The sequence below is a fragment of the Mizuhopecten yessoensis genome, unplaced genomic scaffold (assembly GCF_002113885.1).
Source record: "Mizuhopecten yessoensis strain PY_sf001 unplaced genomic scaffold, ASM211388v2 scaffold4537, whole genome shotgun sequence".
Lineage (NCBI taxonomy): Eukaryota > Metazoa > Mollusca > Bivalvia > Pectinida > Pectinidae > Mizuhopecten > Mizuhopecten yessoensis.
The window spans coordinates 865,279-883,733 of NW_018405596.1; the positions used below are offsets into that span (position 1 = coordinate 865,279).

Sequence of the window (18,455 nt, forward strand, 5' to 3'; positions counted from 1 at the left end):
TTGTTGTAAGTAGAAAACATTCATAAATATCAGTGCCGATTTCTTAGAAAAATTGGAGGCTTTTTAATTAATTAGAGAACACTTTCTAATGGTTTGATTTAATTTCTTGGGAAATATTATCTATAAGAATTCTGATATTCATAAAAAAGAAATTTCCTGGGATAGTAAAAAAAACAACTAAAAATATATGAAAATGTTTTCATTTACTGTGTTATCTGGAATTACGATTATTTGTTTTGATAAGTAATACTGTTTACTGGGAAATCTTTGTCACCTGTGATATATTGCCATTTAAAAAGGGAGAATTTATCCAGATAGCAAATACAAGTACACAACATACAATAAATAGTATGTTCTTCTTTCAATCATTCACTGAAAAATATAACTTACTTAAAATCTACATGTGGATTGACATTGTTTTAGAAAGAAATAACCCAAACTAGCAATAGTTGCAGCATTTTAGTTTCGGTCAGACATGTCTGGACCCCTCATTCTTCATGTGGATTGACATTGTTTTAGAAAGAAATAACGCAAACTAGCAATAGTCAGCTTTTCAGTTTCGGTCAGGCATCTCTGGACCCCTCAATCTACATGTGCCGAATATTCGCCTCGGTTCAGATCTGCGCCTGTCGTTTCTTTCAGGTCTAACCGTTTTGGTTGGTTGAACCATGAGAGACACGAAAGGGGAACAGGTTTAGTGTCAACATGATATTAAAAATTGATCAACAGGTGCTATCATTATGATGTCGATTATCACAATATATATGCAAGACCACATACTTGTGTTTTTCTAACAAATCAGAAAGCATGAGTTTATTGCGCGGACGAATACATACATCCGCACAATAAATGAGTGCTTTCTGATTTGTTAGAAAAACACAAGTGTGTGGTCTTGCTTTTATCACATACTTGGTATTTGGTAGAGATTGATACAAAGATTTTATTAACTTTGATATTTTCTGCTTTTGCAAATACCCGAAACTTTTCAGTTCCCCCATGACAAGGGGATTTCCGGCTAGTAGGTAAATACAACATTCCATATTGCACATGTGCAATACAGAACGTTTTATTTCATGTTCTGAAAATTACTTGTATTACTATAACAAGATTCAACGGGCATGTGATAAATTGTGTTATTTTCTCTTCAAGGGGTCTGGTGGTGGTAGCTGTGAATGTGAGGGAGTTGTCGGCCCCATGGGACCTGCTGGACCCACTGGGCCTGGTGGAGTTCCGGGACTGCCTGGTGTTGATGGGGCCCAAGGTCCTCCTGGGAACCGAGGGATTGCAGGAGTAGCGGGCAGAAATGGAGAAATGGGGCTGAAGGGCGATCAGGTTAGCCATTGCCATTCTTTTTAAATGCAGCTGTGCTCCTAAGAATTTTTTTAATTACTGTAAGATCTGCTTTGGTTGCCTTAACTTCATCAAACCTTTGACTTTGTCCAAAAAAGTGTATCAGGGGAAGCAACTCTTGTTATTTTGAGAGAACTTAGTCAGTTGTACAAGTTTCTTGTCCAGTTTATAAATATTTTATATTTTATAGATTTGTGTTTGTGTTGAATAATCAATTAAGTAGAAATATAAATACATGTTTATTTACAACTTCACTAATTTTATTGGATGTAATTTAAATGTCTCTAAATGATCATTATTTATAATGTTGAGGGGTTGTGTAATATTATGATATGCATGTTTTTAGGTTCTTGTTTTATTTGAGTGGTTTAACGTCCCCTTTACGATGAAGCAGACAAAAAGTGATATATGTATGTTCACAGGCAAATGACTTTGTTTTACTGAAGAGGAATTCTCAAAATCCATCGTCAACCCTTAAACCCTCCTCCCTCCTAATAAACGGCAGTAGAAATCAGAAATATAAACATAACAAAAAATTAAAAATTACTTATATTTTTCAACAATTACCAGTCTTCCAAAGTGTGATTTTTTACAATGAAAGGAATTTTAGTATATTTAGGTTAAGAATAGTTATTGGTTTATTGTAAAAGATAATGTTCATTTGTTATAACTGTCTTCAGAACTATTGCCTATATATGGTTTTGTGACTGGATGGATATTTTCAATGTTTAATACATTGTTTACAGGGAGCTGATGGTAGGGATGGAGAGCCAGGTAACCCCGGGCCACAGGGTAGGGCAGGTACTGCTGGACTTCCAGGAACTCCCGGCATTCCTGGCTCAGACGGAACCCCAGGAATGAAGGTAATATCTGAATCAAAGTTCTTCCTTTTAAATCTGAAAATCTTATATTTCTGTTTAACATGAAATACCATTTTTGTGTCATTGATATTTAAATACATTCTTTAAATAGGATGTGTTCATGTTTATTTTATTTGTTTTGGCCTTTAAAATTCACATTACAGTGCTACATCTATATGAAAATATTAATTTGAATAATAGAAAAACTTTTTAATACATCATATTAATATTGCTCTCAGACCATTTTGTCATGGAATGTTTGGAACTCTATGAAATTTATTTGAATTCAGAAGTAGTTAACTGTCTTGAATTCAAAATGTTTTTGATTTTGAAGTTCCAGTTCAAGCTGTATTTATTTGAATAAATTTTATTTTTATTTATTTTTATTTTTCTCAATTTTCTTTTCATGGAGTTAAACTTCTTAAATACAAAGTTTAATCAATTTTATTTTCAAATTATGTTTTTAATTAATGTAATACAGTAGTTGGTGCTCAGTATGGAGACATTATAATGAATGTGAAGTTCAGATGTTTTCAACACAAAAAATGATTAATTATATCTCGGATAATTTTTGAATAAAAAGTTAGTTTTATTGAACAGAATTGAATTGGTAAAATGAAAGATATTTCCATATACGATCAGAAAGAAGGTATCGTCTATTTTATGCTGAGAAATTAATATATGGTCTAAGCTTCCGATCACTATGAAATACTTTGGATGTAATAAACGTATTTGATAATGGAATAAAGTATTGTTTAAACTAAACTAAGCATCAGCTGCCATGTGCTAAGAACAAATTAATTATCATATACCATCCTATAAGTCCATAGATACCATACATAACTGGATCAAACAGTGTTTTGCATTGACATTTTTTGACGTTATCACCTTATCTTATTTTAGGGTGCTACAGGTGCTCCTGGTGTAGGTACACCTGGACCTATGGGACCGTCTGGAATAAACGGTCAGAATGGAACCCCCGGACCACCTGGACCCCCCGGACCCCCTGGGCCCGCTGTCACAGTGGAAGGGGTCGGATCTGGGGAGATGGGTACTATTGACTTTGAAGGAGGAATAGCTGGTCCTAAGGTGAACAATGTGAACATGATAAAAAGACCCGTATAACTTCACCAACTCTTTAAAAACAAATCTATTTAGTTTACCGAAAAATTTCAGAAACACTCTCATAAGTTACTGAACATGTAATCACTGACATCCTGTTGAAGTTGGAAGGTGGGGATACATTTCTAGGGATAAACGTATCCGTTTACTTTGTGATCAGCAATTTATTGGTGATGAGTACCACTATGTATTTGAATGTAGCTGATCCAATTGCACTCATAGCCTTATGAATGCAATTTATATTGAAAATGCTTATAGAGGTGCCTGCAGTAGAAATGTAAATATAATAATATGGTAATGCAAACAAGATAGAAACAGCAGATGTTGTGGCTCCATGGATCCTTTACACCTTTTGATCAACTGTTTATTTACCAGGGGGAGAGGGGAGAGACTGGTATTGTTGGTCCAAGAGGTATGGATGGCCTCCCAGGCAAGATGGGCCCTGTTGGACCCCCGGGACCTGCCGGTCCTTTAGGTGAACCTGGCTTCCCAGGACAAATGGTAAGTGGTACAACTCCTTGTGGTTCAGTGGAGAGGTTTTCCAAAAATTACTCAAGGGACACAACTCTTGAAAAATGTTCCAGGCACAAAATTACCTTAAATTTAGGGGTCGGGGAACAAACAGTTGAAACAGTTTATGGACACCACTACTTTAAACTGCTTACATATTCTGATCGTTCTTCACATAACATCCTAATATCAGACTTCAGCTACTAGAAAGAACTTTTGTTGTTCATTTATTAGTTTGTTTAAAACCAAAATCATTGATTCCTTAGGAAGAAGATGACGTACATGATAAAAAAGCTGATTTGGAAATGATTGCATTGTACATTTATCTTCTCAGTTGTAAAACCTATAACAGTCTTAACCCTTTTACCCCTATGTAACTTAAGTAGACTCTTCCATGCATTGATATGGATGAATCCATTATGGTCTACAGTGGTGAAAGGGTTCATTCAACATCAATATGTCAACATGTATATAAAATTGTGTTGTTAATGCAGGGTCCCAAGGGAGAAATGGGCCCTGCTGGTAATGACGGGAGGGATGGTGCCACAGGAACTCCAGGAGAACCAGGGAGCGTAGGCATGCCAGGACTTCCAGGCAGCGAAGGACCCTCAGGACCTGCTGGACCCACTGGGGCCAGTGGTCCGCCTGGGCCTCCAGGCCCCAGAGGATCTGGTGGAGATGGAGAGGCACTGATCTTGGGCGGTGAGAAGGTGAGTGTTACAGAGATATGATTCTCTCAACCTTCACAGGTGTGTCTCCTATTTTAGCCAGGAAAGATCAGCATGACAGGGGGAGATAGCCTTGTGCAGATTAACACTTCCTAAATTGTGACGTCACAGAAAGTGAATGGCAATATTCATACACTCCATGAGCTATTGTTTACAAAAGGTGAATATACATTACAGTTGACCTTTGACCTTTTGTCACAGGGAGAGATGGGAGAGGCAGGTACCCCAGGACGAGATGGGGCTCCCGGGGAGCCAGGTCAACCTGGGCCCATTGGCCCGCGAGGTTTCAGAGGGTCCAAGGGAGCTATTGGCATGCCTGGACTTATGGTAAGAAATGTTTACGTCTACAACAATCAATCACATTTTATTCAAGTATTTTTCTTGTATAATATTTAAGATGGAAACTATTGTATGGGGGAAAAAATGAACATTCCTCGGATCAATTTGACAAACTTTTATACTTTTAGTAATGCTTAAAGATTAAACTAACTACTCTAAGCGTTCATATTTTAACAGTCAGCATGTTTTATCACACTTTGAGATTTGATTAATATATTTTATTATGGTTCATCAATGCAATAAACTTTTTCAAATTTGATAAAACACTAAAATTTGAGTGTGATGAAGAAAATAATCAGAGAATTATATTAGAAAAAATAAATCTGATGCAAGTTAAATAATGTTGTTTGACAATTGCTGACAAAAAGATCTACCCAAGAGAAGTCTAATAATAGACCTAATCAATCATTGTCCACATAATGACTGTTTATGAACTTGGTTGTATACAGGGTCGTCGGGGATGGAGAGGCAGGAAAGGTGAACGTGGCTATGGACTTCGCGGACCCAAGGGAGAACCAGGAGTACAAGGTTTAGGTGTAATTGGAGGAGCAATCAGTTCAGGCACGAAGGTAAATTTTGGTAGCAATAAAGATCACCAGAGTCAAAGAATAGATCAGACAGGGGTGAAGGTCGCAAAGGTCCCAGGTTTTTTGGGAAAGCCTTAAAGGGTCAAACATGGAGTTATGTAAAAGGTTAAAAGGGTCAAAGGTGAGAGTGGATGGTGTTGTATATACATGGAAGATCTTCAGGGTCAAAGGTGAAATAAACCTGTGTTAAGGGTAAGAAGATTTATGTCTATTTATTGTTATCAGTGTACATGTGGCGTATATGCCATATCTAATGATTTTGGCGTGAGACTCACGAAAACTGCTTCAGAAAAAATCCTCAAGGCGGGATCGAGACACATTTCTCACAAATTTCAATCGGTGTCACGAAAAGAAAAGAAATTTTGTCAATCTTAGGTAATAAACAATAGCTACATGGATTCACACTAACCTTGGTCACTGAGAGGTCTGAAGTCACACGCCAGCCACTTAAATTACAGACCAGGGCAATAAGCAGCATTAGGTGTGAAAGTTCTGAATGGCCCGGCCAGCCGATTTAGCAGGGCATTGTGGATTAAATGGAGTACGTTTGTATTGTAGTATATATAGTTGATAAGTGGAAAGTCACAGATTAGATGAAGCAATATTGAATGCAGTAAGAATTTATACAGCAATTCCTGGTCTAATCATAGAAATACTGCAAGGGAGACTTGAATGTATAGGTCTACAAGACAGCCTGCATTTCTGTGACATATACTTCTGAGAAATATATTAAATCACAATCATTCTATTTGTAGGATGAAGCAGGTATTTACTTATGTGACTTCTATTTGAATATGTTTTGTTTCTATTGACAGGGATAGCCACTTGCTAATTGAAATTATAGTAATTTTGTTTGGTAAAATTTTCACCCTCTGGCCTTTCATCTACTGTTGAATTCACCCAGTGATATTTTCTGTATGCAATGTAATCTCTATATATGTAAAGTCTTGCCCATCATGAATTTGCTGTGAAAAATATTCATTTTATCAGGATAGTTCTATATATAGGTGTAGCCAAGCTCTAAATCATGTGACTTTATCATTGCATTTAATTATAGGATATGCCAATTACAAAATCATGTGACTTCTATTTATAGGTAAGGTCAAATACTATATCATGTGACTTCTATTTAAAGCCAAGGGTGAGCCGAGCACTAAATCATGTGATTTCCTCATAGTATTTATAAGATGTGCCAATTAAAACACAATGTGACTTCTATTTATAGGTTAGGTCAAATACTATATCATGTGACTTCTATTTAAAGCCAAGGGTGAGCTGAGCACTAAATCATGTGACTTCTGTTTATAGGTAATAGACTATTTTAGTACTAAAGAAGTAAATCATGTGACTTCTATTTATAGTTTAGGCTAGGTTAGTACTACATATGTAAATCATGTGACTTCTATTTTTAGGGTGAGCCAGGTGAGAGAGGACTCCCAGGTGTCCCAGGTAGGTGGATTTGGTAACATTATATACTTGTAGGTTATAAACAAAACGATACCACTTTTGAAGTGTATGGAACAAAAGCGTAATAAGTCATTAAGTACTGTGTAGTAGTTTAAATTTTGTGGAGCGATGGCCGAATGGTTAAGGTGTCTGACCGGCAATGATGACAAGCACTCCACCTTGGGCTAGAGGCTACCTGGAGCATTCACCAGGTACTGGCTTAAGGTCAATGTTTTTTCTCCGGGTAGTCCAGTTTTCCTCAACCCCAAAACCTGGCTCATACTTAATGACCATAGCTGTTAATAGAACGTAAAACACAAACAGACATTCAGTTCTGTTCTTCGACACAGTGGTTTCAATTAAATTTACCCTATATGCAGCAATAGTTATAAACTATTCACAATTGAGGAAGACATTGACAGCAGAAGAATAAAGTATATTAGAATGAACCTCATGATCATTTCATTTTAAATGTTTGGAAAAACATTTCTCCTATAAGTGATTGGTGTGTTGTCAAACTCTGTAATCCACTTTACAGGGAGTTCAGGACGTGACGGTAATAATGGCCGACCGGGAGTTAGAGGCAGAGATGGTGATGATGGAACAAAAGTAAGGCTCTGCATTAGATTTCATGTGATCACAGGTCAATGCAAAAAGGTCAAAGGCCACACTCGACCACTTTTGAAGCGAGAAGCTTTAGTACACAATATCTCATGAACCCTTCAATAGGTTTTGTTTTATTTACGTCATATTATAATATGTCAAGTTCTACACAATCAGACTTAAGTGGTCGTCAATGAAATGTCAAAGGTAACACTTGAAGTAACTATCTTTGTGCCAATAGTAATTGAGCGGTCCAGGTTATATCTAATGTGAGCCCCAACTCATTTTGTTTCTGTTTGGGTACTGGAGAGGCAGAGAAAAAAAATCTCTGATAATTGTGATGTTTTCATTACCAGGGAGAAAAGGGAGAAGCAGGACGAGAGGGACGAGTAGGACCCCGTGGACCCCCAGGACCGGTGAGCATTGGAGGATATGGGGAGTCCACGTTTGAGGGAGCCAGAGGACCTGCTGGACCACCCGGACCACAGGGCCGACCAGGAATCCCTGGGACTCCAGGGACCAATGGTGGACCAGCCAATTTGTCAGGAGGGTCATCGGTATGTTCAATATCTCGGAATGAATATTTTTGAGGTCCTGGCATTGGAGATGCGGATGCCCTGTAGTAATCAATTAAGTGTCTGGCCATCTGTCTGTCTGTTGCCTGTCCACAGTTTCTTTCCCAGATATTATAAAAGTTTAGACAAATCTGATATATACCCACAGGTTTATAGCAAATCTTGCATGTACCCAGATTCATAACAAATCCAGCCTGTTATTAAATGTTCGTAAATGTAATTTCATGTTACTTTCTTAAGGTGATTATAGTTTAATGACAATAAAGAATTTTAATTTGGAATTTCAATGATTTTTAACATGTTCTAGACAGAAGCTTTGCCTCAAGTTGTAGTTGAGCAGTTTACAGCTTTGAATAACTGGGATTAGGGTCATGTCGTTTAAAGTCAAATTAGTTTAATTTAAATAATGAAATGCAAATGTTTCAACTTGTAAGTTTTCAAAACTATTGAAATTCAAAACTCAAACTACATGCATAGCGATACAGAAGTACCTAATGATTGTTGTTACCAGGAAAATAATTTGTTGTGGGTTTATCTAATCGTAAAATGTATACGTAAAGACAGATTTAGGTCAGTAACTTGCCTGTTTCTTAACTTGTTCACCCCTTTGAATTGGAAGAGTTCAAATGTGTCTTCAGGGGTGAATGAGTTAATTCCTTGATAAAGTTCATAATTTATATAAAAATAATTCGTTTAAGAAAGTGGAAGAACATTTATAATAATAAATTAAATAATGTCTTTATTTTACAGGGAGCTGTTGTATTCAACGCCGCCAGTGAACTAATGACTGTTGCCCATAGCTTACCTCCAGGGACTTTTGTCTACATCAACAACGAGGAGAAAGTTTACATCCGTGTTAATAATGGCTTCAGGTTGATACAGGTACGTACTCTTACCTGACAGTAGGTAGACGTGGCAAACATCTCACTGTGATTGTCACCAATATTGTGGGTCAAATTGATATAAGAAAATAACAGTTTCATGGAGGCAAAGCATTCACTTACACTAGAAGGTTGTATCTACATTTTTCCTGAAGCATTATATCCTTGTCTCACCATAGGGTTGAGTCGAGGGGATTTCCCAATCACGACGGTTGTATGATATTATGTCAACATTGCATTTATGAAAGGGCCATCTTCACCCTTTCAACCCTATATATATATATATGTAACTTACGTAGACTCTACCATGCATTGATCTGGGTGATTCCATTATGGTCTACAGTGGTGAAAGGGTTAATAACTAAGAGAAAAAAAAATCAATCATCCCCTTGGGAGTAAGATCAGAGAAACTCAACCCTCGGGGAGAGATTATTAGTTGCCAAACACTCTGCTAGCCTTATTTTTGTCAATTGAGGAACCTTTACCCTTTGGCTGAGATTCGCCATCTCTCTCTCCCAATCAAGAGCATGAACGATTCTAATAATCTTAAATAGATGATAAGTGAATGAAAAGTCTTGGAACAGTATCATGAAATACAATTTTGGTAACATTAATATTACATCAAATATTTTAGCTCAGCTTCCTAAAGTAAATTAAAGTGTGTTGAATATCTTAGCACTGACATTGGATCGGATATCATAGCATGCATTTCTTCAGATACAAATAAAAAGTTACATTAAATTTAATAAAAATTGATCATATCTTATTAAGATCAAAGAAAAAGGTTAGATTTAAAATTTTATCATATTTGATTAAGATTAAAGAAAAAGGTTAGATTAAAAGGATATTCATATTTTATGAAGATGAAAAAAAAAGATGACTAATATTGAAGAGAATATCTTGTGTAAATTTCTTACATTATTGAAACAGTTATTCATCTACAGATCTCTTGAAACAAAATATGAATAGCTTTATATTGGTGTACACAGCTACAACGACATGAAACACGAGTTTCACCAGTGTTGAATTCGAGTTACAATATGGTTCGGAACGGAGTGTTACATTGCCTGAAATGTGCAGTCCTGTTGGTTTTGCAGATTCATTGTATTACAAATGATTGATTTTAGTTTTATACGTGGACTTTTCCTTTTCCGTTTTCGTTGTAAAGCCATTGCTATATATATTACACTGAGTCCTAGTAAGTAACACAATCAGCTAGGTAATTAAATGTAATAATTAGAAAAACTCCCTGTGTATTCCTATTTTTAAATTTTGAATTTCCATTGATAAATCTTTAATAACAAATATATCGTTAATTTTTTTTTATTTTTTTTATTTTTTTTTGCGTATGTTTGGTGTAAAATTATAACTCTCTCCAGTATAGCTTTATATCAAACTTCCGTCACACCTCCTCAGATAGTTGATTAAGAATCAGATGTTATCAAATTTAGTCTTTATTGAGAAAGTTATATCTGTCTAACTCACATTTTTTTCTTTTTCAAATTGTTGTAACCGTTCACGCAAATCTGATATTAATTTTGATTCTGCATTATACACAAAAGCATTTGCTTTAAGTTTGCAGTCTGTGAGTTAGTTAAATGTTCACAGGCTGAAGTTTCCGATTAAAAGACGTTTTGTGGCATTACTTCATTAACCAAGCTTGAGTAACTAGCATGAAGGTATTCTGTACTCACGCATTATTATATGTGTATATTTAAATGTAATTACATGTTTTCTGGTTTAATAGTTATAGTATACCTTGTATGTACTTGTACATTGATGTAAAGAGTGGTGTGAAAGTCATTTTATTTGCATTTGATTTTCATGGGGGGAAAACATCACCATAATGATATTATTTTTTTAATGTTCACTATTATTCTTAAAATAAAATAAAATAAAATAAAATAAAAAAATGAAATCAGAATAAAAAGATCATTTCATTTTGTTTCTCAGTTTAAAATCTTTAAAATGGTCTTGCCCGCATTTGATACTTGTTGGATTAAGTATGAAAACAGAACCTTTTCAAATGATGCAAAAGAGTCACTTATAATTGTTCCTTGATATGGAATCATTTAAGTTTAGAATTAAATTGATCTTAAGTGTAGCTAGTTTAATTATAAATGTTTATATGGTCTGCAGGAGAGGTTTTAGATATAATATAGCACTGCAATTTGACAGAATAAAGTTAGGCCTTGTACAGACGATCTTGTGTGTATATACTGTGAAGATTGTGCTGTGTTCATGTGAATTTTATTGTATGTGTGAAATCTGTATCTTCACATGTCATGTAGCCTTAATATTATATATAAATGTTATATATTTATTTATACTTTACATCATTCTGCCACTTTTTCTGTTCTACTTACTTCAGAATAATTGTTCTTCTATCAGAATTCCATTGTTCTTGATATCCTGTTAACATTTTGCTCAGCGGTTGTCGATAACTGTTATTTGAATTATTCACCCCTGAAATTTCAGATTGAACTATTCCAACCTTTCAATTGGGTGAGTTCAAATGTATCTTCAGGGGTAAATGAGTTTTTTGCAGTCTATTTCTGTTTTTGTCATACATTTATGGATATTATGCTTCACATCAAGTCATTTTGTATGAAATTAATGTCTCTATATATTGAGTGTAAATTCCTACATGTATAACAAATGAGGACAAAATTCATTCTGAACAGGTGCCTGATTTTGACCAGAGACCATATATATATCGTTGTCACATTTAGTTTAGGCTCCTGTCTGGTATTATCTCCCTTTAGCCTTGCTCTTTACCCAGTTATAAGGTTGATCAGCCTTGTTGTTAGTTTTGGAAACTTGGCGAAATTCATTTGCCAGTTAATTGCAGAGTTTCTTTTCTAATGACAAAACTATCTTTTCACTTTGTTTAAAATAATGAAATTTCATCGTTGTCCAGGTTATATTCCATAGAAATATAGTTACAGTAGTGAATCGACCATTTTTCTGCCCTAATGACCTATCCTATGTTGATGGGCCGTTGATAATAATAATACAGTAGTGAAATAATACTCCTCTTTTACTGCAATTTTGACAAGTTGATGGTCCAGTCCGGTTAATTTAACTTTTTTTTAATGTTTTAACTTTTACCTTAAAATAACAAGTGATAATTTCTTTCTCTGGTTCGGATAGAGCGAGGTGGTGGAGGTGAGTGGTGCAGTTCATACAGACCCTGTTCTCCCCGTCTGTCCACAATGGCATCGACCTTCCTTTGTCTAGGGTCAAACCAATGTGGCACAGGGTTGAAAGAGTCATTACTTTATTTCAATATTTTAATTCTCTCTTCGGCAGGATGCTACCTACTTATCACCCCTTCAGTTCTGCTTGTATTGAATGCTTTCACTTGTTTATGTATTAACCTTTAGGTTCATGTATAATGTGCTGATATTTCAGAGACACAAGCTTGCTTGTCTTCGTCAAAATTCTTCTTTTGTTCACAATCGAAAGCTAATCCTGAATGAAGTTTTACTAGATAAAGCCCTCAATTGTGCAATTGGTTAACTGACATTCACCCCTGAAATTTCAAAATGAACCATTCCAACCTTTGAATTGGAAGAGTTCAAATTTCTCTTCAGGGATAAATGAGTTAAAATTAAGGGCGGGCTTATTAGTGAGCATGGACTGCTAAAACACAGAAATGAATAAGAGACAAACCTTATTGCTGTTGAAATATCGGTGTATCAGTAATGTTGGTTTTAGAGAGGGGTTTTCTGGGCGTCAGGAAACCCTGAAACCAAGAAGTTGTCTTTTAACATTATTTATTTTCCCAATTGGAAACAACCAATTTAAATTGGTCTCATGATCTACCACTGTGTCAGTGAATATTCATGTAAGTCACATGTATTTTGGCTGCGAAATAGTAGTCACATTCCTTTTTAAACATCAGAGCAGTTTAACTGTTACTGCAAGGATTAAGTCTTTGAAAATAGAAATTGGAGAATTGGAGAATTTGTAGATTAAAAAATGGCAGCTTAAGATTTGAAGATATAAGGAACTTTACTTTCAAGAACCGGGGAATTGGTTGGAAGGCATATATATGTGATTTACAATTAGGTGAAATATTCTTTATCCAGAAACATTCTGAAATCCAGAAAGGGTATAATAATTCTGATCAAAGCCAGGGAAAAAGGAGGGATGGGGCTTTTATGAGACAAAATGTTCGGTACATCAACAGTATCATAAGTCATCGTTCCTTTCCCATTTGATTTCTCAGAATAACAGAAAACTATAATAAGGCAAATGTTCCCTCAGACACCCGGTGACCTTATTCAGACACATAGATCCTTTTATACAGGACAAATAAAACAGGAAAAATCAACTGAAATCTAATGGAGTTCCTTAGTAAAATAAATGTGTCTGGCAATATGGTCAGGTTAGGCTTTTATCTGAAACTCTATCTCCCGAATCAGGATAAACGGAAGCTCCATCTCAACATTAAATATCTTAGTTCTTTATAATATATGATAGGTATTATTCGACCTCTGCAAACCCTGTTTTAGCAAACAATTCAGATCAATAGGATTGTATTCATGTTTCTCTGCTAAGCTTTGTCACATAAGAAGAAAGTCTTTTTATGTTATCTTTTACCAATTGCTTCTAGAAATGGGGCTGCCAAAAATTCTGTAAAAGAAATAATAATTAAAACATTTGGTTTATGCTTAAGGATTTGTAAAAAGAAGTATGTATTATTTCATTCACCCCTTAAGACACATTTGAACTCTTCCAATTCAAAGGTTGGAATAGTTCATTATGAAATTTCAGGGTGAACAAGTTAATTCCAAATTTGGTTGGACAGTTGGTTGTCAGGATCCGTATATTTTCCGTTTTGGTGATGGGAAGGAGGTTGTCATGTGGTTCAGGTCTCACAATTCATTAACATCTCAAAGCACAAGGTGTTGTCATATCTGCACCATCGGTGGGGGGAAATTCACACGTTAATGTCAACTAATTTCAGTCTCGACCAAAAGTTTATAATCTGTAAAACTTCTCTCCTACTTGACATTTTTCTGAAGATTGCTTTTCAAAATTAATTTGGGTTTCAATAAATATATACAATAAAATTTAATAAAAAATACCATGCTTATTGCCAATATCAATTTGTCCTCATACAAGAAACTCTCAAATGAACGATAAAAGTCTAAAAAATAACTATGACTAGGTATACCATACTTTGAATATGAAGGTCCCCTGGTGTTTGCTTTACTTATTTTTACAGTAATTGAATTGCATATCAGGATATTTTCTTTTAAATCGTACATCAATTTCAATTGGTTTTAATAAACACGATGATGTACAATTTCATATTGTCAAGTTTCATTTCGTGTTGATAGCTTTCTGTTTTCTATATTTGTTGATGACTTACGTTTTGAGTTTACAGTTTCATCACCAGCAGTGTGTAGATTAGTTTTAGGATCTGCTATACCCACTTTTGCAGCAGCACTGTCCCCTTGAACACAACTTCTTTTTTTGTTTGTTTATCATTTGGCTTCGCTACATTGTTAGATTGCACTAAGATCGTGATGCACATGGACGTCTAAATATGCTTGAGCCTCGCTTTTTCTTCTGTTTCCATGTCTGCGTCTCTTTCTTGATTTGGGAATGTTTTAAGTTTGAGGAGGTTGAGTCTGTAGTGTCTGCTTCACTACTCAAAGATTTAAAGTTCACCGATAAACTCTTATTAGATTTCACTTAATTTGGATGCCAAACCTCTTTGTTGGACAATTATATAAAGTATGCAGGAACAATTTTACCTTTAAGGTAGACAGTTTCAACACTACATGTATATCTCCAATGAAGAAGAGTTGCAATTTATTGAGCATTCTTCTGACTTTTAAGTTGCTATGTTAACTAAAGTTGTCTTTAAAAAAAGTAAAAGGGAAATTATGCAAAAAAAAATTATCTTTTTTTTTTTTATCAAAATACATGTAGTTCTTTTTTTTAATTTCTTGAACTTAGCATATTAATAACTTATGTTTTTTGTTAAATTTTTAATGTTTTATCAGTCGCAAAATACATTGTCAAGCAAACTACAGAAGTATAGATCTTTCTCATTTTATTAAAGATTGTGTGTCATTAAAAATGTACAAATTATGTCGAGTTTCAAAACATATCAAAATCCACACTCCACTTTTTTTTTATATCTATATACGTATATGAGAAAGAGAAATACCAAATAAATGACTTGTGTAAGTTAAACTAAAGAGGTTAAATGACTGTAACAGATCTTGTGCATATCTCATTGTAAAAGAATTGTCACATAACTGGACTTAAGCAAGTCTAACTAGAAAAGGAATAACCATGTCATCACTGGAACATAATTTACCACATATCAAACCCTGTGCATGTCTAACAAGAAAGGAAATTAAAGCATAACTGGACTTGTGTAAGTCTAATTATAAAAATAATCAGCCTCAAAATAATTAATGACTTGAATAAGTATAAGTAGAAAAAGCATTACCACAGAACAGGACTTGTGTAAGTCTAACCAAAAAATACATTACCACAGAAACAGGACTTGCGTAAGTCTAACTAAAAAATACATTACCACAGAACAGGACTTGTGTAAGTCTAACTGGAAAATTAATTGCAATAAACAGGATAGGTTGATGTCTAAAAGTAACATGAACACAATTTGATATATAAATATGAGACATAATTAGTAGGTTCATTCCACACGTTACTAACGAGGTTGCCATGCTGCATGTCACACCGATATTATGAATTGAAGGGAGACAACCTAGTTACGGAATTGAATGCGTTCATAGGACGACTTAATCATTGGGAAGGTTTTATTTATTTGCACAACAGCACCATTACAGAGTTACGTAAGCAAACTGGTATTATTTGTTGAATTATAATTTTGTTCAATTAAATGTAAAATAACGATTCAGTTCCTTCCATGAAAATACACCAGTTTAACCTCATTTTGTTGAAGTAACATGTAATAGTTTTGTTTTCGATGATTTATTTATATGTTTACCTAATACGAGAGCATAAAATGTTCATTATACCAAAAGTGATGAAAAAAATGTGTCAATATCGAAGATAGAAATGCGAAAGATTCTGAGATTATCTAACAAAACATTATTTCAGAACATTATTGATGAGACACAATTATATAATTTATCACCAGCTACCAACATCCTGCCTAATCAATACAAACACGTTCTAGGTAGTCTAGTTCTTGATTAACTCATTCACCCCTGAAGACACATTTGAACTCTCCCAATTCAAAGGAATGGAATAGTTCATTATGATATTTCAGGGGTGAATGAGTTAACTTTAAGTCTTACGACTTATCAGTGTCGTCGTGTCATCTTTATAGGTTCCATTAAAAAATTTGATAATTTATCTGTCACAAATTTCATATTTATTTTTCAAAGTTTTTATCAATATGATTTGGCTATAAACCATTTGGTTAACCTTACACCAGTAATTAGAAATATGCTCATTTTTAATTTCATATTAACAGAAACCTTTTTTTAAAAAGAGTGTATCTAACAATTAGGATTAATACAAATGAAGTAAAAAAAACACCAAAAAAAACAGTATTTAAATTGGCATATTACACTGAAACAATTAGTTAACTCATTAACCTCTGAAATTTCATAATGAACTATTCCAACCTTTGAATTGGAAGAGTTGAAATGGGTTTCAGGGTCGAATGAGTTAAGATAAATGAGTAGAAGAAATTTGTTTTATGTGTTGATTTTTTTCCTTTACAGTTGGGACAGTTCCTGCCCTTACCGACAGCAACCACAGCTGTAAGTATTAATTGTGGCGTCCTCCCCTCGTGAACACTACGATATTAGCTCTAGTCCCAGATACAAGTTTCATTGTTCTTGTCAAAAGTGTTTTAAAATTGTAGGTACATGTAAGACCTAGTAAATGATCAAAGCCTGAATGTATTATATGTACAAACATATTGAAATTATTGACATATTTATAAATACATTTAAAAGATAGTAACTTTAAAATCATGATCTTCTGAAGACAATGATCACAAAAATATTTCTTAATTAAAAAATACTTTTAAAAAAGAGAAAGATTGCTAAAATATTTCCATTATAAATTTGCTGGAACCAATAATTATGCAGTACAGCATTTATTTGTAATGTTTTGATACATTCATGGCCAGATATATTCAAAATAAAACTTTCTAAAATTTGTTGTGAACAAATTTGAACCCCCCAGAAATTTCTTTAGGAAAAAAAATAATTGCTGAAGTATCAAAATATTTGTGTTTCGTAATTTTGTTCTCCAAAATGTCTGGAGTTTCATGGCCTTAAAGCATTAATTAAGAATTCAAGTTTTTTGGTTAAATTAAGTTTACCTGGTTAGTATTCTCCGTAACTGTAGTAAAATTTGTGTTAAGATAGGGCGGTAGATTAGGCTGACTCAGGCTATAAACAATAGTGGTCTGTATTAGATACATTTAATGATTTTAAATTCGTAAATGGAGGACACGTTTATTCGGCTGTTCAGACGAAATCTCCACTTTACCAATTGATAAAAAAACCGATCAAATAAAAGTGGTTAAATATCAATGTTGTATTTCTGCTTTCTAATAAAAACTCACCTTTTTATTGAAATTAGAAAAATAAATTAATTTTGGTAGAATACTAAATATGTATTAGTATGCACAATAACATAGTAAACAATGTATCAGATGTTCGTTAGTACTCATGTTTAACTTTTGGCCCCACAGTTTTCTTTTCTGAATCATTCACATTTAGTCGTTTTAGTGAATTAATGGTAAATTTTATTCATTTCATCAACGATCTCTGTCATAATACTAATTGGTTGCTATTAGTTTCACTGATCTATAAACCTAAGACAATTAAATAAGACCCTAATTTCTGGTATGTGTGGCATGTTGATGAAGAGGTAGGAATTAGAGGATGTTCAGATCTTAGAAAATGCTTGAGTAAGAGAAATGGGAGAGTTAGTATTAGTGAAACACAGTATTAAGGTTGAGATGTGTCATATCGCCTCAAAAATCCATAATTTTAGAGTTTTTCAAATTCTTCCACAGGCTCTCCATTATTATGGCCTAAAAATTCATTCTTATCATTATATGAATTAAAATCTTTAATATTTGGATTTTGAGACATTTACCTGTTAACGGTTTGTGAAATCGTTTCACAAGAAATTCATTAATTGAAGTTTTTGCATAGCAAAGCATTATTTGACTGAAATTAAAGAGACTTCACTTAAATTAATATTTGTTCTTTAATCTGATGATGCTTTCCTTTGTTATAACTGCAGGTAAGGATCAAAGGGTTTTGAAACTGGCTATTTTTTTCTATTGATCGTACATTTGAACTATGATTTAAAAATCAGCCGGCCTGTGATACTGGTACTGATCTTTCATTCATTGCCTTATTGATCATATGTTCGTCCATGAAACTCTGTGTTTTGATGGCAGTGTTCC

General features: G+C 34.1%; 1 protein-coding gene across 1 annotated transcript in view; it reads left to right on the forward strand.

Annotated features, from left to right (window-relative positions):
- LOC110449248 (collagen alpha-1(I) chain-like) overlaps positions 1–18,455 on the forward strand; it is a 131,607-nt gene that overhangs the window by 96,709 nt on the left and 16,443 nt on the right. The window contains exons 11-24 of the mRNA XM_021495994.1: positions 300–327; positions 1,061–1,332; positions 2,097–2,213; positions 3,114–3,299; positions 3,708–3,833; positions 4,337–4,552; positions 4,772–4,897; positions 5,359–5,478; positions 6,909–6,945; positions 7,481–7,551; positions 7,902–8,102; positions 8,871–9,002; positions 12,155–12,169; positions 16,747–16,785. Of these exons, the coding sequence (XP_021351669.1) occupies positions 300–327; positions 1,061–1,332; positions 2,097–2,213; positions 3,114–3,299; positions 3,708–3,833; positions 4,337–4,552; positions 4,772–4,897; positions 5,359–5,478; positions 6,909–6,945; positions 7,481–7,551; positions 7,902–8,102; positions 8,871–9,002; positions 12,155–12,169; positions 16,747–16,785 (1,686 nt within the window). The remainder of the gene's footprint in view (positions 1–299; positions 328–1,060; positions 1,333–2,096; positions 2,214–3,113; positions 3,300–3,707; positions 3,834–4,336; positions 4,553–4,771; positions 4,898–5,358; positions 5,479–6,908; positions 6,946–7,480; positions 7,552–7,901; positions 8,103–8,870; positions 9,003–12,154; positions 12,170–16,746; positions 16,786–18,455) is intronic.